The sequence below is a fragment of the Chlorocebus sabaeus genome, chromosome 6 (genome assembly GCF_047675955.1).
Source record: "Chlorocebus sabaeus isolate Y175 chromosome 6, mChlSab1.0.hap1, whole genome shotgun sequence".
Lineage (NCBI taxonomy): Eukaryota > Metazoa > Chordata > Mammalia > Primates > Cercopithecidae > Chlorocebus > Chlorocebus sabaeus.
The window spans coordinates 38,907,940-38,929,413 of NC_132909.1; the positions used below are offsets into that span (position 1 = coordinate 38,907,940).

The 21,474-nt window shown below is 52.9% G+C and overlaps 1 protein-coding gene across 1 annotated transcript; it reads right to left on the reverse strand.

The window, feature by feature from the left end:
- Positions 1-1,952: 1,952 nt before the first annotated feature.
- Positions 1,953-14,666, reverse strand: LOC140711772 (metallophosphoesterase domain-containing protein 1-like). Its single transcript, XM_073015745.1, has 3 exons — positions 14,430-14,666; positions 4,550-4,731; positions 1,953-1,972 (listed from the first exon to the last, which is right to left on the reverse strand). The coding sequence occupies exons 1-3, from the start codon at positions 14,651-14,653 to the stop codon at positions 1,953-1,955; spliced, it is 426 nt and encodes a 141-aa protein (XP_072871846.1). The 5' UTR covers positions 14,654-14,666.
- Between the last annotated feature and the right edge of the window lie 6,808 nt (positions 14,667-21,474).

The following is a 21,474-nucleotide window of genomic DNA, read 5'->3' on the forward strand; positions in this document are numbered from 1 at the left end:
CCCGGTGTGGCTGGAGGGAAAAGGTGCTGCTGGTGTTGAAGTCAAGGAGTCTGTTTTGTGTGGGGCAAGGATGACGGAGCAGCAAGTTGTTGAGAGCCGTTTCACAATGACAGGGCTCCCGTGGTGCCCGGACTGGGCGAAGCGCTGCATGGGAATATTATTCATCAACCCTCCCCCACAGCCCTACGGCAGGAAAACAATTCTCCCTGTTCTACAGGTGAGGCACAGAGAGGTTGAGAGACTGGACTAAGGTCACACAACAAAGAAGAGGAGGAAACAAGGGTGAAGACAGCTGGCCTGGCCTCCAGCCGCCCCACCTCCCTGCACTGGCACTGCGGACTGATCCGTCCAGCTGTGAGCTCCCTGTGGCTGGTGAGGAGCAAGGAGCCACCTGCACATTCTTTGCCATTTTCAGCAAGTTTTGCTTCTGCGTTCACTCTTTATAGCTGGAGAACATGTCCTTATCAATTTTTTAGCTGCTTACTTGACATTTACAAATCAAGCCGCCGCTTCTAATTCATGAATACATTTGGGATATTAATGGCCAAGGGGAAAGAGGGACTGTTCAGAGGGACCCTTTCATCCCAACCCGGCCCCCTCCAACCAACTCAGACCCAGACAGAAGCCTGCAAACAGGCAACGCAAGGACACCAGTCACAGCCGAGCCGAGAGCAATGCACCTCACAGCAAGTTAGAGTCCGCAGGAATTTAGCCACACAGAGCCCGGTTAGGTGCCTTGTCTTGTCTTACATGGTGGGTCTTTATTAATTTTTTTAATCTCCTCCTGTTTGTCTGGAGGCGGCTCTCAGAATATGATTTTAAATGCTTTCCATGAGATCATTGAACAGGGAAGGAGCAGGTTGTGAATTTCAAATCTCTAACTTTCTCATCCAGGAGAAGGGGCTGAGCCAGCAGGTGGGCGAGGGGGGCAAGGTGATGAGGTGGGTGTGCAAAGGTCTCCCACCCTGTTGGCTGGGGAAGGGGCTCATGGAGACCCTGGAGTGGCTGGATGACGCCAGGACTGACCCAAGGCCCAGCGCTGTCCCACCCCCTCCTGGGACACACTTGGCACCAGTCGCCCAGGAGCGTTGCCTTTGTTTGAAATTACCAGAAAAACACACCCCCCCCCATAGAAAAATCAGAGAGAGAGAGAGAGACAGACAACCGTAAAAAAGAAGGTAAAATCCCATGACCCCACCACCCAGACATCGATTCTGGAACATTCTGGAGCTTTAGCCCTCTCCAGGCACACTCTGGTTCTACAATCCATCATGGCCTAAAGCTTCCTGAAGCTCCCCCGCCCTTAGGATCAGCCCCTCACTCCTGTCCCTGACCCAGGAGGCCTGTGTGGACCAGTGCCTGCCCCGCTGCCCTGCCTCTCCCACTTCTCAATGCTCCCAGTGCTCTCTGCTCCCACCTCAGGGCCCCTGCAGCCTCCACGTCCTCTGCCTGGAATGGGTCCTGCCCAGAGCTGCACGAGGCTGCCTCATTCTCACCCTCAGGCCTGGCCCAACATCCCCTCCTCAGGGAGGCCTTCCGTGCCCACCCAGCTGAATGGCCACCACCACACGTCCCCAGGTGGGTCCCCGACAGACCCCGTAGCTCTCTCTAATGAACAACTCCCATGCCGCCCTCATATGTACGGAGCCACAGTCCCCCCTCATCAGGCTGAGTGGGGCCCCGCATGCTCTTGGCCTACTGTTACCCCAGGGCTTGTGACACACCTGGCACCTCGTGGGCTCTCAGTGAGGCTCAGCAATAGGATGACGGAATGTTTCCTTCCAGTCTCTTTTTCTCTGTGTCTGTTGTTGGGAGGGCTGTTGCTAGCTGAGACCACACGTCCATATCTCTCAGGAACTCCACACGCTGTAACACACGTGTTGTTCCGCCGCCTTCCCTGCCAACTCAGCCTCAAGGTTCAGGTCCAATGTCTTCCTCCTAACACCCTACCCCTACCCAGGGGAGCCCAGATCTGGAGACGCCAGTTCATGGGGGCGATCATAACGGGTACACAGCACTTTACAGTTTACAAAGTGATTCTTTCCTCCCTTCCAACACTGCCTCAAAACAACCCTCGGAGGGACGCGAGGCAGGGGAGCCTGACTGCCCCCATTCAAAAGGAGGCCCAGAGGGGCCACGTGACTGCTGCGGTCACCCAAGCAGAAAGCAGATCCAGACTCCAAACAGCATCGTCCACACCCTTACTTCCAATTCGGGAGGCTTCACCTCAAGAAGGAGAGGCAACACAAAGCTATACCAAGGGTTCAGCACTGGGGTCCAACTGCCCAGCTCTGCCATTTACAAGCTGTGTGACTTTGGGTAAGTGACTTCACTTCTCTGGGCCTTGGTTTTCTCCTCTGTAAAATGGGAAGGATAATAGTTCCTGCCTCATTGTCAGGAAGATTGAATGAGTTACTAATACATGCGAAGGGTATAGAACAGCACCCAGCACATTCTAAATGTTCAGTAAACTTGAGCTTTATAGAAAAATGCCCCTGTCCAAATGCATCAAATAGGCACACAGTCCATCTCTCAGCCACAATCACCAAACTCCGGGGACCTGAACCACCGGCCAACCAAGGGGTCTTGCTTTGTGCAGTGGGTGAGTGCCCAAAATACCAGCTGCAAATGGGCTGCTATTCATGCCGTCACTCGCATGCAAATGCTCCTCCTTCCTCAGTCTGAAGCCCATTCCTCCCTCAGTGAGGGCCCTGACATCTGCAAACACTTCCAGGCAGCAAAGGGGCGAGGCCCGAGGGAAAGAACCTTTTGTAAAAGGAAGACCCCTTTACAAGTTATGAGTTCACACTTTCCACCCATGATGGGGTGCACCTGGAAGGCCAGGCTGTGTGTGAGAGACAGTCCTCACCCTTCAGAACCTCCATTCTCCTCTGTCGAATAGGGACGCAAATGGTAGCCACCTCAAATAGCTGTTCTCAAATTCAACAAGGCAGAGGTGATAAGAGAGTGCCACCCTGTGCCTGGCACACAGTGGGGGCTTGGCCCACAGCGACTCCAGCCTCTCTGCCTTGGAAACGGCCTCTTGACTCCACCAAGTGCAACCTCCTGTCTTTTGGAACCCACAGCAGATGGGACAAGCAGCCTCCCCCGGGGAAGGGGACCCTCCTGAGGGCAGCCCAGACCTGGAACCAGTGTGGGCAAGGTGAGAATCCCAGGGCAGGCCTGCAGGAGCCCTCTCCCCTGGCCTGCACTTCCTGCAGCCCAAACAGCGCCTTTGATTAGAATTTCCCGTTTGAAAAATCAATATTTAAAGGCCTCTGCCTGCCAAACAGAAGGGAAGGCCTTGCTTGTAAATATTTGTCTCGCCTGGCAGAGTCGGGCCCCTGGCTCGCCGCGGCTGCCCTGCCTCGCTCCTGGCCCTCTGCTCGCGCAGTCCCAGCCAACTGCACAGCGGGACGCCCCTGAGGAGGTGGAAGGGACCGTCTGGCAGCTACGTGGGGCTGCGCAGAAAGGTGAGCGGCCCTGCACCCACGCCTCCACGGCAGCAAGCCTGGGTGCTGGGCTGCACAGGGGCCGTCCATCTGTCTTCCCCGGGTGGGGACAGAGACGCCTCACTGTGAGGTTTCTCTGGATTCCAAGGCAAGCGAGTTTTCCCAGGGGGTCCCCCAGGATTTTTTCTTATTTTGGAAAAAAAGCACAAAGACAAAACCCAGGGGATGTGCTTATAAATCATCACCCGCCATGGTGCAGTGCGTGGGAAAGGGCTCTGCTGCCGAGACCAGCAGCTGCCCACATCTGGCCCCTGGAGAAACCATCTCCATGGCAGTGGGTGGCTGAGCTAAGACGAACCAGCTGAGCACCTACCCTGGCACCACCATTCTCCATGCCATTCATTCATTCATTCACCCACTCAGCCATTCATTCATTCATTCATCAATTTCTTTTCTTTTGAGACAGAATCTCGCTCTGTTGCCCAGGCTGGAGTGCAGTGGAGTGATCTCAGCTCACTGCAACCTCCGCCTCCCGGGTTCAAGTGATTCTCCTGCCTCAGCCTCCCATGTAGCTGGGATTACAGATGCCCACCACCACACCCGGCTAATTTTTGTACTTTTAGTGGAGATGAGGTTTCATCATGTTGGCCAGGCTGGTCTCGAACTCCTGATCTCAGGTGATCCACCAGCCTTGGCCTTCCAAAATGCTGGGATTACAGGCATAAGTCACTGCACCCGGCCTCATTCATCAATTATTTATTGAGGCCCTACCTTTGCCAGGCACCGGGGCCTGGACACTCAAATAGACAAAGACATGAGCAAAGTCCCTTTTGGAGGGGGTCTTCCAGGCCAAAAAACAATTCCCACGAACAAATGGAAAGTCACAACCAAGACAGATGCTGGAGGAGGGGAGGTCCAAGGTGGATGGGAGAAAGAGGCACCTGGTCTGAGAGGTCGGGGAGGATGACCAGGCAGGCACAGGCCAAGGAGAGGGCCCAGGCAGAGCAGGAGGGAAAGGCAGGGAGGCAGCCTCGGGAGATGGCGGGAGCCCCCTTCCTGCTCAGCACAGCCGCCCACCTGGGGCAGGAGGGACCTACCCAGCCACTTGTTGAACTTCTTCACCTCGCTCGGGAGCCCCAGCTCGGTGAAGTCCCCAGCATGGATCAGCATGTCGCCGTATGGCATCTGGATGGGGTCCGTCCTCAAGTGGGTGTCAGAGACGCAGATGAAGCGGGTGTAGCCCGGAGGCTTGGGGGCATCGTGAGGCACCGGGTCCACCCTGTGGGGAGAGATGAGACTGCGGGTCAGGTGGCCATGGAGCCATGAGCCTGCGGGTGGTGCGTCTGCAGCCTCCTCCACTACAGTTCACAGCCCCGTCAATCCTGTTCAGATCCACCAGACCAGGGACTAGCCAACCTTCCCAGGGGCCCACCGCGGCCTGAATTCTGACTTCCCTCATCTTTAGCCAGGCAAAGCATGTTTGGCCCCCGAGCCTCAGTTTCCCTGTCTGTAACATGGAAACATCAGGTTGTGGGGGCTGTAGTGAGGGTTAAAGGGAGTGGGAAGTGGGTACAGCAAGCATCTGCCCTCCGAGCTGAGGTGCTGCACAGCTACCAACCTTTTGTTCATGACCACCCCCAGAGGAGACTTCAAGATGTCTTTTATTTCCCCTACTCACCTCCCTCCCATGAAGCTTTAGCACCACTGAGATGCCCTACGTGTGTTTAGGTACCTCCTGTCCACATCTGCTTTAGACAGAAGAGCAAGACGTTTTTTTTGACTCCCCAAGCACCAGATTTTACCCCCTGGGGGCACTATGGCCCCCGCTGAAACCGCATGGAATAAAGCCTACGGGCGGGCGATGAGGACGACTGCCCGGCTGTGCAGGGCGCGTCGGCCATCGCAGGAGAGCCGCATGGGAGGGGGAGTTTCAGGAGAAATAAAGACCCTAAAGGCAAGGTGTCCATTTTTCAAAACTGCAAGACAGTGTAATCATTTCTAGACCAAGGGCCTTCCAGGGCTGTGTCAGAAAACCATCCTGGAGTCAGAAGACCAGGCTTTGCACAGTCTGGGTCTGCACATCTGTAAAACGAAGCTACTTCACTAAGCAAAAATAACATTTTAAAAAGCGGCATAAATGTAGATTCTTGTGCCTCAGGAGCCTGTTGTGGCCCTCTCGTTTGACAGACGAGGATGCCAAGATCCAGTCAGCCTGAGCAACGGGTCCTGGGCACCCCAGTGCAGAAATGTGGACGTGGGCTAAGACCCCGGCTCCCCGTGGGCTAAGACTGCAGCTCCCCATCCAGGGCTGTCTCCACTACACGTTGCCTCCCCAGTTGAAGGTTTTACCAGGCTCAAAACTCTTAAAAACAACGCAATGACATTTCAACAAGCGGCTCTCCAAATGAGTATGCCGCTCGAGGAGTTGTGTTTAAATCTAATTATGCGGCAAACCAAAAGCGGTGCCATATCAGTTACATAAATACTTTTAAAGACATCTTTCTAATTATCCTTTTTTTTTTCAGACAATATACTTCGAAGAAATTTAATTAACACCTTACGAGAGACGTGGGTTCAGCATGCTAATTTGCAGGGCGCACTAGCGCGCTCCATCCGCCGCAGCAGCAGGCGCCGAGCCAGCCTCTCCCCACCATGACGCCGCGGCGGGAGCGCGCACCCGGGGCCCCTTCCTGGGGGTTGTTAGGCCGAGGGAGAATCCCAGCAAGTCAGAGCTGGGCCAGACTGGGAGGAAAATGAAATGAATCCGATGACGACCAACTAGGGAGGTGCTAGGAGCTCTTCCTCGTGTCCTCCATTCACTCATTCACTCATTCATTGAATACAACATATCCTGAATGACTACCGTGTGGCAGCCCTGAGCTCAGCGGAGGGCCACAGGGATGAACCAGGCTGACCCCTACTCACGACGAGCCCAGGGACTGATGGCGGCAGCAGCCTTGGCCAGACGATGACAATACAGCCAGCACGTTTGACAGGGCAGCAGAGGGGACAGGGCCCAGAGAAGGCCCTAATCTGGCCTGGAGGCTCCTGGAAGCTTCCACCGGGGCCGTGTCTGAGCTGGTCTGGAAGCTGAAATCTCCTTCCCAGGAATTCCCACCACTCCTCTGTCCTCTGGGGCCCCCAATGACCCCCACTCCCCATGACAGACAGCTGATGTGACCTACACACCCTGCCGCCGCCCCCCCGACCCCCGCCACACACAGCTGAGCAGACCAAGGGCAGCCAATTGCTACTGGGCTACTGGCCTGGCACAGGAGCTCAAGTGAGCCAACCAAATTCATTCATTCATATTCTTTCTCTCTCTCTCTCTCTCCCCCCCCCCTCCCCCCCTCCCTTTCTCTCTCTCCTCCCTTTCTCTCTCCTCCCTTTCTATCTCCTCACTTTCTCTCTCTCCTCCCTCTCTCTCTCCTCCCTTTCTCTCTCCTCCCTTTATCTTTCTCTCTTCCCTTTCTCTCTCTCTCCTTCCTTTCTCTCTCTCTCCTCCCTTTCTCTCCCTCCTCTCCTCTCTTTCTCTCTCCTCCCTTTCTCTCTCTTTCCCTCTCTCTCCTCCCTTTCTCTCTCCTCCCTTTCTCTCTCCTCCCTTTCTCTCTCCCCTCCCTTTCTCTCTCCTCCCTTTCTATCTCCTCACTTTCTCTCTCTCCTCCCTCTCTCTCTCCTCCCTCTCTCTCTCCTCCCTCTCTCTCTCCTCCCTTTGTCTCTCTCTCCTCCCTTTATCTTTCTCTCTTCCCCTTCTCTCTCTCTCCTTCCTTTCTCTCTTCCTCCCTTTCTCTCTCTCCTCCCTTTCTCTCTCCTCCCTTTCTGTCTCCTCCCTTTCTCTCTCTCCTCCCTTTCTCTCTCCTCCCTTTCTGTCTCCTCCCTTTCTCTCTCCTCCCTTTCTCTCTCCCCCCTTTCTCTCTCCCCTCCCTTTCTCTCTCCTCCCTTTCTGTCTCCTCCCTTTCTATCTCCTCCCTTTCTCTCTCTTCTCCCTGTCTCTCTCTTTCCCCCCTTTGTGTGTGTGTGTGTCTCTGTGTGTCTCTGAGGTTTTGAAGATGTTATAAGGTGACAAAGACTAAGTCAAAGACACAAAGAGATGAAGAAAGGAGAGACAGGGAGCATAATGCCACCCCCAAGCTGCTGGGACCCTGACAGTCTACCCTCCCCAGCGCCCTGCCTAGCAGAGGAGCCCTGAGTGGGCCTCAGCTCCCGCCCGCCGCCAGCCAGCCAAGAGCAGTGTAGTTCTGAGGGCTCTGGTTGGGCTGGGCCTGCTACTGGAGCCAGAGCTCTTTAATTAACTCCACTCTTATTTCCCTGCATCCCGAGGCTTCTGGAGCACAGCGAAGATGCAGACCTAGTCATCCCCAGAGAAAGAAACAGACTCTCATTTCCCGGCACAGTCCCCCAGCTATTTGGATTGAAACAAATGCTCGACTTTGAAATAACAACAACAATAATGATTTCAATGATCCCCACGCATCAAGAGCTCATTATGTGCTGGGCATGTTACAGGCAGTCGCTCTCTTCACCCTCATAATGACCATCTAAACAGGGTACTATGGGTAGCCCCATTTTACAGGTGAGCAAACTGAGGCTCAGAAAAGGCTGACTTGTCCATGATTTTAGCTACAGGAGCTGGTGCAGCTGAAACTGGAAGCTGGTTTTTGGCTCCAGAACTCACACCACGCTGGACTATTACCAGGCTGGACTTCATTTCATTCAATCAACCTATGGAGAAATCTTACCGAATGCCTCTAAATGCCAGGCACCTGCTTGGTGTAAGGAGTCAGGACACCCACAGAAGCCACCGGTGTGAAGATCCAGAAACCCTGACTATGTTTGCAAATGAAGGAAAGAGCAAAAAGAGTCAAAATATGGAGAAGGAGGCCAGGCACAATGGCTCACACCTGTAATCCCAGCACTTTGGGAGGCCAAGGCAGGCAGATTACTTGAGGAAAGGAGTTCAAGACCAGCCTGGCCAACATGGTGAAACGTTGTCTCTACTAAAAATACAAAAATTAGCCAGCCTGGTGGTGTGCACCTGTAGTCCCAGCTACTCGGGAGGCTGAGACAGGAGAATTGCTTGAACCTGGGAGGTGGAAGTTACAGTGAGCTGAGATCACACCACTGAACTCCAGCCTGGGCAACAGAGTGAGACTGTATCAAAAAAAAAAATTAACAACAACAACAAAATGTGTATATATAGAGAAAGAGACAGTGAACAAGGGGGCATCATTTGAAGATCCAGCTATACCTGAAGCTAGACCCAAACTTGAAATTCTTAATATGGGCCAGCAGACTCCTTTTCATCCTTAAGGCAACTTCAGTTGTGTTTCTGATACTTGCAATGACAATGAAAAGTTAGTCCATGCCCAAGCTCCCAGCTACTAAGTTAAAGAGTGGAATTTGAACCCAGGACTTCACAACAGGAATCTGGGCATCTAATCTCAACACTTTGTGACCAAAAAAAAAGTACAAAATGGTTCTTTCTCAGTGACATTCTGCAGGGACCAGAGATAAGACGTGGAAGCAAAGGCTTCTTGTTTCTTGGAGCCAAACTCAACTTCCCCAAAGCTGCTGCCTACTGGGGTGGCTCTGAGACCTGACACCCATCTCCGGCTCTCCCCAGCCTACACCGATCTTCCCATGGGATTCCTGGCAGCAGGAACAATACAGAGGACAGAACACAGCCTCCGACACCAGACCCCAGGCTGGCACCCCAGCTCAGTGACCCCCTCCTCGCTGTGCCCCTGGACCCCACCAGCCTCCAGCCCTGCTCCGTAGGGTGGGGACGAGCCACTTCCTCTTTGTCATGTTGTGAGAACTTAACCGACCTTCACAGCTGGAGCCCTGATGCCAATACCCCTGCAAGGCGCTCTGCATCCTGCTCTCAGTTCCTTCTCTCCCATAAGCCACTGGTTCTGTGGAAGCGCAGTTCCTGGTGCCAAAAGCCCAGAGTGGCATCAGAAGCAGAGGCTGTTACCCCTCATAACCCTATTCCTGCAGAAATGGGGTGCTCTGAAGGTCCAGGTAGGGACAGCTTCCAACAACTTGTCCAGCCGTGTGACTGGGCATCAGCCATGGTGTTTTAGTAGGAAAGGACCTTTAGCCCCTTCCTCTCATTTTACAAATGGGGAAACTGAGGCCTGGGGAGGAGCAATGACTGGCTGGATCAGCATCACACAACAACTGCCCCGACTCCTTGCCCAGTGGTCTTCCCACAAAGCAATGGATCCAAGGGGACCCTGGCCACAGGACCCTCCGGCGTCCCCACGCCTGTCCTTCCTTCCCACATCCTGGCCTCTGCTCTTGCTGGTCCCTCTTCCTAAAGTGGCCCACTCCACAGAGGCCACAGGGCAGCTGGTCCTCCGTGCCCAGGGATTATGCCAACCCCACCCCCACAGAAAGCCCTCCGTGATCCCTGACACTCCTCCTGAGTCTTGCCACCTGTCCCGTTCTCACTCTCTTCTCTTTCCTGCTTCCTGTTCCCTGTGCTAGGCACCAGACATGTGGCCCCATGCTCGTGCAGGGGAGAGATGCTTGGGAAATCCTCCCACAAAGGAATGTATCAGCACAGACTGAATCAGGTTCCACTAAGCGTGCGCCACCAGGCCCAGCACTGAGCACCTAGAGCTGGAGCAGGGAAGACTTCCCTGAGGTGGTGACACCTGGGTGAGATCTGAAGGAGGAGTCAGTGCTCATAGGGCAAAGAGTTGGGATCAGAGGGAACAGCATGTGCAAAGACCTGAGGCAGGAGGAAGACTGGAATGTTTAAGAAACCGGAAGCAGCCACTGTATCTGTTGCCCAGCACGACACGGACGGAGAATGAGGCTTGAGAGCCAGGCGGTGCCAGGGTGAGTCCTCCCCACTTGCTTTGCTCCTTGTCCCCCATCCCTGCACTCCAGGCTGAGCTCCATGTCTCCAGGAGCCTCTCAGGGTGTGGATAGGCCAAGGAGCCACAAGGCACCGGGTGGGAGTCCCAGCTCCCCACGCTCACCTTCCAAAGCCTCAGCATCCTCATCTGTAGAGAGGGGGTCCACACCATCCTGGGACAGCAGGAAAGGCCAGGAACAGGCACAAAGGGGCTGCTCCAGGCCTGGCATGCAGCTGTGGCCTCCCATCCCACTCTGCCATAGCTTCAAGGACCCGGTGCACGCCTGAGGGGCTCGAAGGGTCTTTAAGCGATGACTCAAGCCTCTACCATAACGCCTTGTAAAGGTCAGAGAGGGGTTGCTGTGCCTGATGCCATGGTCCTGGGGACCTACATGAGAGCTCCAGGCTAACCCTGTCCCCCAACACTCACTCTTGCCTTCCCACTGACCACCAGGTCAGTGGTCCGCCTGCCCACCCAGGGCAGAAGGGCCGGGCCTAGAGGGGCCTCCTGAGACCCCCACAGGGTTGCTCAGTCGCCAGGGCAAGGAGTCTTCAGCCTTGCTCACAATCCAGAGGCCCAGCTCCAGAGATTCATTACCCAAGCAGAGGCGGCCTCGTCACCAGCAGGGTCTCTGGGGGCAACGGCATAAATCACAGGACTCAATCACAGGCCATGTTTGGACTGTCACTGTTGTTATTAAATATAAATTGTGGATTTATTAAATAAGGCCCCCTCACTCCCTCACCCCGGAGACAAAGCCCAGGGTGGTGACAAATCACATGTCAGAAGGTGGCAGCCATCCCCCCACCGCTCCTGGGAGGGAGCAGCCAACTCGCCACGGAAATCCATTCAGCCACCTCCAGCAGCCTGCATGCTTCCGAGCTTGGGGTGTGGAGGCTGAATGAAGGGGCAGTGGGAGGCAGAAGCCCCCCATCTCTGTGCCCACCCTGGCTTTACCCAGCTGTGTGCAAAGTTGTGTTTCAAAGCTGGAGCTCAGAGCACGCTCTCTCCAGGGCCCCACCCAAACCCCAGCTGCCTCGGAGCCCCAGAGCCAGCAGGAGCCGGGAACTCTCCCCACTGCCGGAGGTGGTGGTGCAGAGCAGTCCAGGATGGGGTGGGGCAGGCCAGGTGTAAATCCTCACTGGGCCTGCTCCAGCTCCCCAGCTAATTCCTTCTCCACAGCGCTTACCATCACCAGCATCACACGCTTTCATGACCATCTGCTAACTGCCTGCTATCCACTGGATGTAAGCTCAGCACAGGCAGGGGTGCCTTCGATCACTGCTGGGTCCCAAGCCTCTCACCAGGCCTGGCATGTGCTACCAATGCTGAATGCTTGCTGCCCACTGGGCCTTCTCTACCAGGATTTAACTCTTTCATCCCCAGTATTACTGTGTGCAGCATTTTTTTCACCCCCTAAGAACCAGTTTTCACCCCTTGGAGGTGCTGTTTCCTCCACTGAGAATGTGTGGACTAGCGTCACGGGGGGTGAGGACCAGCTTTCCGAGCTGTGCAGAGCACATGTGCCAACTGAGGAGGACGGCACGGCAAGGGGAATTTCAGGGAAGCATGTGGTGCCTCCACCTGGAGTAGCCAGCTCCAGATTGGGGAAACTGAGGCACCAAGCAGCATGACCCCCATCCAAGCAGGCAAGCTCAGTGCCCAAGGTCCTAAACACTGAGAAACTCAGCAGCTCACAGACATCCCAAATGCGTGAATAAATGAATGACTCGACAAAAGAATGAATGGCCCCGGGTGGCTCAGTTAAATGGGATAGATCACCCCTTCTCATTCTGTCATTCATCACCCTCCTGCAGGACGCAGCCCAGCCTACAGGGACCTGTGGTGTCTCCTGCTCATCCCCCATTCCCACTGCCTGACCAGCTGGGCCTCCCTGCAGTTCTCAGAGACCCCCGTCTTCTAGCCACCTGCAGGCTCCGACCCTGCCACTGCTTCTGCCTGGTCCACTTCCTCCTCACACCCCCTCCCAACTTGCTATGTCTATTCCTCCTGCTCTGGTCTCAACCTAGAAATTATCTAGTTCTCCAGGAGGTCCAGGAGGTCCAGGAGGTCCTTCCTGGATCCCTTGAAACTGGGAAGCGCCTCCTCGGCCCCCACTCCCTGTCTTCCTGTTTCCCTGGCTCTGTTCTCAGACTAGGAGCTCCCTGAGTGTGTGCCTGGCCCAAGCAGGGGCGCTGTGACTGACAGCTGTCCATGGTCCCACTGTGTGTGGTGCCGGGACCCTCACAAACCCCACCTGCCCTGGGAGGCCTTGCTGCTCTCTGCCTGCCCACTAGGCAGGAGTTCAGCCTGGCCTACGGGGACCTCAGGCTCAGTCACCTCTGACCCACCCAGTTGGAGGATGACCCTCACCAACAAAAGATAAAACACAGGCCAGGGAAGGTCCCCGTCCCTGCAGCCCCTCCCAGGCCTCAAGTCCCACAGACCTGAAACCCAGAGGCAGCAGCCCAAATAGAAATCTACCAAAAAATAAAGTAGGCAGCCACAGGCAACACCAGTCCTGCGGCCCCATACGGAGACAAGCATTTTCCTGGGCAAGTGCCACTAGAAGACCGCAATCCCTGCCTGGAGCCTGGTGCCCTGCAGAGCCCTTCCCTATACCCCCCTCTGCCCACAACGGAGGCCAGGCCTGAGGGAGGCCACACAGGGACGGGAAGCTGCAACCTCACATACATCCCACCAGGCCAGGGTTTGGAAACCCCCTTAATTCCTTCTCCAAGTGGTCCGAGGGACAGTGGCTGGGACTCCACAAGCACCGCTGCCCCAAGATGGTGATCACAGCCCCAGAGGCGGCCCAGAGCCTAGACCCTTGTTGGGGAACCAGACCCCTGGATGATCAGGAGGACTTCCCGTAGGCCCTACAGCACTGGATCAGCCCCCGTCACAGCTCCCCCTCCCTGTGCTGTCACCTCCCTGCTCTGCAGGGGTCATCCCTGATCCAGACCCAGCTTGGGCGCGGGCACCCAGAGTCGGGTGAAGGTACAACAGCCGAGGGGACAACAGCCTCCACTCTCGGGCAGAAGCGTGAACATCCACACACATTACAACCCGAGGATGTGGGAGGCCCAGCATGGAGAGCCCCGGGCTGGACTCAGGAAGCCTGGGTTCGAGTCCAGCTCTGGCACCTGCCAGCAGGGTGGGGCACCTCATGGGCCTGGGCCCCTGGTTCCTCACCAGGCAAGCTCTGTCGTGCAGGGCTCATGGGAGAAGCAACAGGTATAAAGGAGGAGGGGAGTTCTAGGGACTCAGGGAACCACCCAGAGCAGGGTCAGGAGCTTGACCATCTCTGGAGCCACCCCCAGCCACCCACAGCTTTCCAGGACCTCAAGAAATCCAGATGGGAAAGGCTGGCCCTGCACACAGGCCTCAGGACAAGCCCTTCTGCTGCCTACGGGGGTCTTGAGTCTGTGTGCTCCCCAGGGCCTCACTGCTTGAGCACTAGGGGCACTGTCTACCCCTAGTGCCCCAAGGGGTAGACAACAGAATCCCCCAGTCCTTTTGGAAAAGCATCTCTGCTTTCACAAGAGAAGCACAGGGTCTGGACAAAAGGAAGGGCAGGGAGAGGAAACACGGAGCCCAAGACTGGGTCCTAATCTGCCATGGGGCTTGTGGCGAGCCCCTTCCCCTTTCTGGGCCTCGGTCTCCCTGTGTGTACAATGAGGAGAGTAAATCAGACAAGGGGTCGCCACCCAAATTCCAAGAAAGGGATCTGGAATGTGGCCCCCGCCAGACGCTGCCAGGAGGACATGTGGGCCTGAGGTTGCCAGGCCTTTGGGTTTTATAAAGTGAAGCCAGAAGTCTGGAGTTTTCTGTGCATCCACCTCATCTTTAAATATTTGTAAAACATGCTCCTGGCCAAGTGAAACAGGACCACGGCCAGAATCGGCCCACAGGCCATCCATCTGCAACTTCTTGCCGGTCCCTCCCAACTCAGAGCCCCGATGATCCCAGGATTCCAGAATTGCTGCAGTCAACAAACATTCAATGCTTGTTAACAGTGCACCCAGAACCAGGAGGCACCCGAGACCATGCACCTACCCCAGGGGGCTGTCACCACCCCCACCCCCACCCCACAGGTCCCACTTACATCTGCACATGCGGTGGCTGGAAGTGGCCCTGGTTGATGTTGTAGAAGGTGAAGGCCTGGGTGGGGTTGGAGCTGTACTCGTCCACCTCGATGATGAGCCAGCTGTGCTGGTGCCGCTGAGCGGCCATCACGTGGGACTGGGAGAATGCCATGCCCAGGACGCAGGGGAGGAGGGCCAGGGCCTCCGCCTTCAGGACGCCGGCATCCCACCTAGAGCGCCACATGGACCTCCGCTGGCCGCCCTGGCATCTCCCACCGCTGCCGCCACCGCAGCCCGGCCCCCCCGCCAGACCTGGAAACAGACTGAGGAGACGGAGCAGAACCGTGCGACAGTTAATCTGTTTGGGATTTGCTTTATTTAATGTCAGATGAAGATTTAGAAAGAGGGAGAGGGCGGGGGGGAGAGGAAAAAAAACACAGTCGTACAGCTCAAAAACTCATTACAAATCTTTCCAACTCAGCAGTTTGATGAATATACTTTGGTAAAAAGAAAAGGGAAGGGAGGGAGGGGACAAGAAAAAAAAGAAAAAAAACAAACACAACCCACAGCACTGTGGACGGATGCATGCATGGCCCAACGTGTTTAAATACTTCAGGCTTTTTTTTTTTTTCCTTCAACAAAATCCTCCAGAGCCTACAGGGTGACAGGGAGCTGGGGTAAGACAATGGCTGGTATTTTGTAAACAGGTGAGTTAAGTTTTACTTTTCAGAATTGGGAAATAAGAAGGATTCTCCTACAACCCTCCCCCATCCCCCACAGACCCCCAAACACACCCACACGGCCCCACGCCCACACCCCTGCAAGCCCGAGCAGGTGGAGACAGCACGGGCGAAAATTCCTCCCTCAACATCAATTTCATCTAAAGATATCTTTTAGTGGTGCCCCGAGAAGGGATTTTCCCAGACATAGATGGTCACATACCCACCGGCTCAGGGGTGGTGGTGCAGGTAGGGGCAGAGATGGTGAGGGAGGAGGAACCTTTTGCAAAAACCTCCTCCAGTGCCTCACTACCTTCTCTCTCATGAGGATCTCAGGAACCCTGAGGTACCCCGTCAAGCTTTGAATTGCAGCTTGAGAATATGCAATATTTTTCAAATCTTTTTCACCGGGAAGTGCAGTTTGCACTTATATTTACTGGGCTTAAACATCCCTCCAACCGACCCCGCCTCGGGGTCAGTGTAGAACTCTGTAGAAACTTGGAAATGCAGGCCCCGGGTGAGACCCCATCCTACCCCAACACACAGCACTACGGCCAATGCCTCGTTACTTAGACCATCGAGTTGTCTCGTTCCTTTTCATAATTATTTTCTAAACTGTGTCAATGGGAAATGCCTTGAAGACTTTTTGTCGTTGTTTTCAGTTTGGGTCATTAAGACCCTCCGACGATTCCTTTTGCACTGTATTTAACCAAGGAGAAAATAACATCATTGAAACTATTCCTGGATAGGCATATCGCAAACACGCTAAATGAAGAAAAATCCTGTTTGCTTTGTGCTTGGAAGAAGAATCGACATGGTCAGAAAACAAATTAGATTAGGAAAATGACAAAAATTAGAGAATGGAGAACATTGTAATTATGTGCAAAGGAGAAATGGGTTATTAATTTTTTTTAAATCTTGATCATCTCCCTAGAAGGTGAAATAAATAGCAATATCCTCCTTCTCCCACCGACCCCTAAAGACACTTCCTGATTCCCAACACATATCCCTCTTCTCCACCTGCAAAGACAAGGGGGGAAAAGTCTCCCTTTTCCTGGGGACACACTTGTGCCATTGCTTGGTCCTGTGGGTTGTTTCTAAGTGATTGGCTCTCCCTGCGGGTGCTACGCAACAGAACTGTAGGTGGGGGAGCAGGGACCTGCACCCCTCTTGTCTGTAACTGCTACCCGGCACCCAGAAGCCCCGGGAAAGGCCTCAGAGCACCAGATGCCAAGTTCCAGGACTCTGCATACTCTGAACCAGGCCTGCCCAGATCTGGACAGGGGTCAAGTCCCAGCATGGCTGACTTGCTGTGTGACCTTAAGTCAACTTCCTAACTTCTCTGAGCCACCAGCGTCCTCTTCTAGAAGATGGATTTGAGGCCTGGTGCAGTGGCTCACACCTGTAATCCCAGCACTTCGGGAGGCTGAGGCGGGCGGATCATCTGAGGTCAAGAGTTCAAGACCAGCCTGGCCAACATGGTGAAACCCCCTCTCCACTAAAAATACAAAAATTAGCCGGGCACTGTGGTGCACACCTGTAATCCCAGCTACTTGGGAGACTGAGGCAGGAGAATCACTTGAACCCAGAAGGCGGAGGTTGCAGTGAGCCAAGATAGCACCACTGTACTCCAGCCTGGATGACAGAGTAAGACTCTGTTTCAAAAAAAAAAAAGAAAAAGAAAAGACAATGGATTTGATAGTAGTAATGCCATCTCCCGGGGATTGTGCAGGTTAAATGAAGAGGTAAGCAGGAATCCTGAGTACAAAGCCTGGTGGGGCCCAGAGGCCCAGCTCACCTCGGCTGTGATGGTCAAAGTCACTGTTCTGTTCAATTCGATCCCTGCATATTGAGGAGCTGCTGTCAGTGGGTGCTGCCTGAGTACTGGGCACCCTTGGTACCAGGATGTCAAGTGCGAACCAAGGGGCCAGTTCCAGGAGCTAGGGGTGCCAGACGGGCCCTGAAGAACTCAAATATTTCTCAAATGCAAGCTGACTGCATCACATCCCTACTTGAAATCCTTGTGGTGGCTTCTCTGATAAAATCCCTTGACCATAAGACCCTGCATGGTCTGGCCCTATGACTGGTCTGGCCTCTATTTGAGCCACACAGGCCAGCCCTGGTGGGCTCTTGCACCTGGAGGCCTACAGCTCACAAGGGCCATGCTCTTGTTCAGAGCCACACAATTCAAGCACTTTTCGAGAGTCTTCCTCTGCAGTGCTCACCACTAAGAGACAGATATTGATGCTCATGTCTCACGTTTGACAAATGATGAAGGGTACATCCCACAGAAGTGATGTCTCGTTGCACAGAGAGTAGGTGGCAGGGCTGAGCCCCCAGACCTAGCTGCCTGGCTTCCGGCTCTGCCCTCCTCTCCTGCTGGTTAAAGCTGACACCCTTCCTCTCAGCAATGCTGCTGTCTCCTCGGAGAAGCCTGGATCTGGGGCCTTCTTTTCAGGGTGCCAGGAAGAGCCCGGATGTTCCCTGAGGGCAGGGCTGGGCCCCCCATTTGTGTACCCCATGTGTCAGCTCCGGCCCCCAGCAGCTCTGTAACCCTGAGCAAGCGGCTGAACCTCCAGAAGCTCTGTTTCCTCTTCTACAAAATGGAAAGAAAAACAGTCCCTATCTTGTAGAGTCATGAATATTCAATGAGGTGACACATGTAAGCTGCTGATCACAGAGCCCAGCACACAGTGAGTGGTCAATAAATGTTAGCTAATATTTTTATAACATGATCACCCCATGGCCTATCACAAATACTTCATCAATAGTATTAGTCGATAGATGGAGGCAGGGAGGGAGAAACAGATGGATGGAGGGATGGATGCAGAGACCATGAGGGGACAGAAGGACATACAGAGTGTCTGGAGACTTTGCCTGGTGCCCAGCAGAGGCCTGGGAGAGGCTGGGTGTCAGGAGAGTACAGCTGAAGACTGAAGAGTCACTGCCCCGTCTCCATCTTACCCTCCTTGCATACCCAGCAAGGAGGCTGCCAGGCTGGCACAGCCCTTGTGAAAAGGGGTTCCAGGGGCCCCCACCCGTCTTTGCCCCAGAGGAGCAGGCGCCAGCATGCAGATAGCCTGCAGTCGAGGAAGAACCGCTCTGCACCAAAGGGACTCAGCCGGGGAAGGCGGGCGGCAAGGCTCCCGGAGGCGCTCCGCGGTGAAATGCTGCATTTCACATAAAGGGGGTTCGCAACGGGCCCTGCTCAGAGAAATCCGGGAAACTGGAAACGCAGCGCCTTCTTTTAATGCCCATTTAATATTTATGGAGCCGCAGCAGCACATTAGCCACCGTGCGAGGAGGCGAGCATTCTCCGCCGCGCAGCCGATCCACAGAGGAGGCGCAGCGTCTCCCAAACAAACAGCTTTGAGCTAGGAAGCGTTTACACCTGGTCCACAAAACAGCACAGCACGCGAGCGACGCAGTGGTGCCCCGGGACCCGCCGCAGGGAGACCGCCTGGGCTCCCAGCCTGGCTCTCCGTCCAGCGGAGTGACCTTAAGCAAGTCATGCATCCTGATGGGGCTGCAGGTGCCTCCCCCAAATGGAACAAGGGGGGAGGATGGATAGAATGAATGAATGAATGAATAAACGCACGAGTTATTCAACAACCATTAGCCACGGCCCTACATCCTCTCCCTGTTCTGGGCGAGGATGTCCAATTATTTTTTAAAAATCCCAGTTTTGTACATATATATAGAATTCACACAAACCCTTGAGAAAGGTTATTCTCTGGAAAGGAAAGAGGGATCTGAAGCTAGATAAAGAGGAATGTTTATATTTTGCTATATTTTTTTTCTGTTGTTTGCACTTGCATTTTTACAACAAGAATGTGTGTATGTAATAGTTGTCAAAAGATATTATTTATTTATTTATTTATTTATTTATTTGAGACAGGGTCTCGCTCCGTTACCCAGACTGGTGTGTGATGGCGTGATCACAGCTCACTGCAGCTTTGACCTCCCAGGCTCAAGTGATCCTCCCACCTCAGCCTCCCGGGTAGCTGGGACTACAGGCATGTGCCACCACGCCTGGCTAATTTTCTTGTATTTTTTGTAGAGATGAGGTCTCACCATGTTGCCCAGGCTGGTCCTGAACTCCCAGGCTCAAGCGATCCACCCACCCCAGCCACCCAAAAGTGTTGTGATTACAGGCGTGAGCCACTACTCCCAGCAAAATATAGTTTTATAAATAAATCAAGATGAAAACATTTTAGACAATAAAGATATGTTTTTAAACTGAAGAAATCAATTGAATGGCTTTAGGAAGGGAGATCAATTTTTTTTTTTAAGCAATAACTTTTCTTCTTCTTCTTTTTTTTTTTTTTTTTTTTTTTTTAGAGACAGAGTCTTTTTTTTTTTTTTTTTGAGACAGAGTCTTGCTTTGTTGCCCAGGCTGGAGTGCAATGGTGCAATCTCAGTTCACTGCAACCTTTGTCTCATCCCCCTCCTAACACTGTCACTTTGGGAATCACATTCCTACATGAGTTTTGGTGAGGACAAATTATATTGAAATCATGGAATTAGTCATAACGAATTGCTGTTGGTATTCCAGTGTCTTCAGACCTTCTGACTAAAGAGAAAGACAGAACTGTAGTCCCAGTCAAGAAAGTCTGTGGTCTGGAAACAACCAAAGTTCCAGTGACTTACAGTTTCATGTTCTCTTACTTCATCACATGCTGTTTCCATTTTTTAAGATCAACTGGGTTTGGGCTTCTGAAGAACACACATGGAAGGTAAAGCAATTCAGGCGATTCTCTTACCTCAGCCTCCCAAGTAGCTGGAACTGCAAGTGCACACCACCATGCCTGGCTAATTTTTGTATTTTCAATAGATACATGGTTTCGCCATTTTGGCCAGGCTGGTTTCAAACTCCTGACCTCAGGTGATCCACCCGCCTCGGCCTCCCAAAGTGCTGGGATTACAAGCATGAACCACTGCACCTAGCCAGCAATAACTTTTCTAAAGGCAGTGTTCTGAAGACAAAAATGTATGTTTTTGCAGTGCTAGAGACAAAACATCTTTTTTATTTTCTTTAATGACTTCTAAAAAATGAATATTTTTATAATGCACATTTGGATCTGTCCATGAAATACATTTAAGTGTATACATGTTTATTTTTGAGTCTATCGACTTCTTATAATTCTCATCAGTCTATAGTATTTTCTCAGTCATTTCAACAAATGAAGTTTTTAGTGATCATGAAGCTAATATTAAATACTTGTCACTTAATATTTAGTAATCAAGGTACACACTGTTCTGTAAAAATGTGATAAAGTTTTAATGGTATGGAATGATATCAGTTATGGTACTTTCAGCTGCAGATAACAGAACACCCAGCTAAAGTTTGCTTAGAACAGCATTTCTAAATGCCCTATTGGCATTTTAGCAGGCTGTTTCACCCATGAGAGAATGTTTAGCATCCTTGGCCTCAGGTACCAAATGCTAATAACTCCACCCAGTCATTGAATAAATCAAAGTATCCCCCACACATTTCCAAATGCCCTAAGTTTTACAGTACAATCCCTGGTTGGGGGCTGCTAGCTTAAATAGTGAAGATATTTATTATTATCATATAACAAGAAGCTTGAGACAAGGTGGTTCCAAGGTTTTGGATTTTGTTGTTGTTGTCGTTGTTGTTATTTTGGAGATAGGGCCTTGCTCTGTTGCCTATGTTGGAGCACAGTGGTGCAATCACAGAATCACTGCAGAATCGAACTCCTGAGCTCCAGTGATCCTCCCACCTCAGCCTCCCAAGTAGCTAGGATTATAGGCACATGCCACCACACTCAGCTAATTTTTAAATTTTTTGTAGAGATAGAGTCTTGCTTTGTTGCTTGGGCTAATCTTGAACTCCTGGCCTCAAGTGATCCTCCCACCTTGGCCTCCCAAAGTGCTGGGATTATAGGCATGAGCCATTGTGCCTAGCGTGGTTCCAAAGTTGATATAGTAACTCAATGATGCCTAGGAGAATCTAGAATTTTTTTCGCTCCTTTTGAGCTCTACTGTCTACAGTATGTTGGCTTTCACCTTCAGCTTAGCCTCTCATGGTAACAAGACGACTGCCTCAGCCCAGGACTGATGTCTCCAAATAATTGTATCCAAAGGCAAAAAAAGGTCAATTTCTCTTTATGAGTCCCTTTTTATCAGGAAGATAAATCTTTTTCGGTGGTCCCTCAACAGACTTCTCAGCTAGTCCCGTAACCAGGAATGGATGACTGTGTGTGGTCATCCATTTGAGGAATCGGAGACCAGCCTGGTCAACATAGTGAGACTCTGTTTCTATAAAAAAAAGGGAATTGGTATTTGCCTATGCTGAGGTGGGGTAAATGATATCTGGCATTTG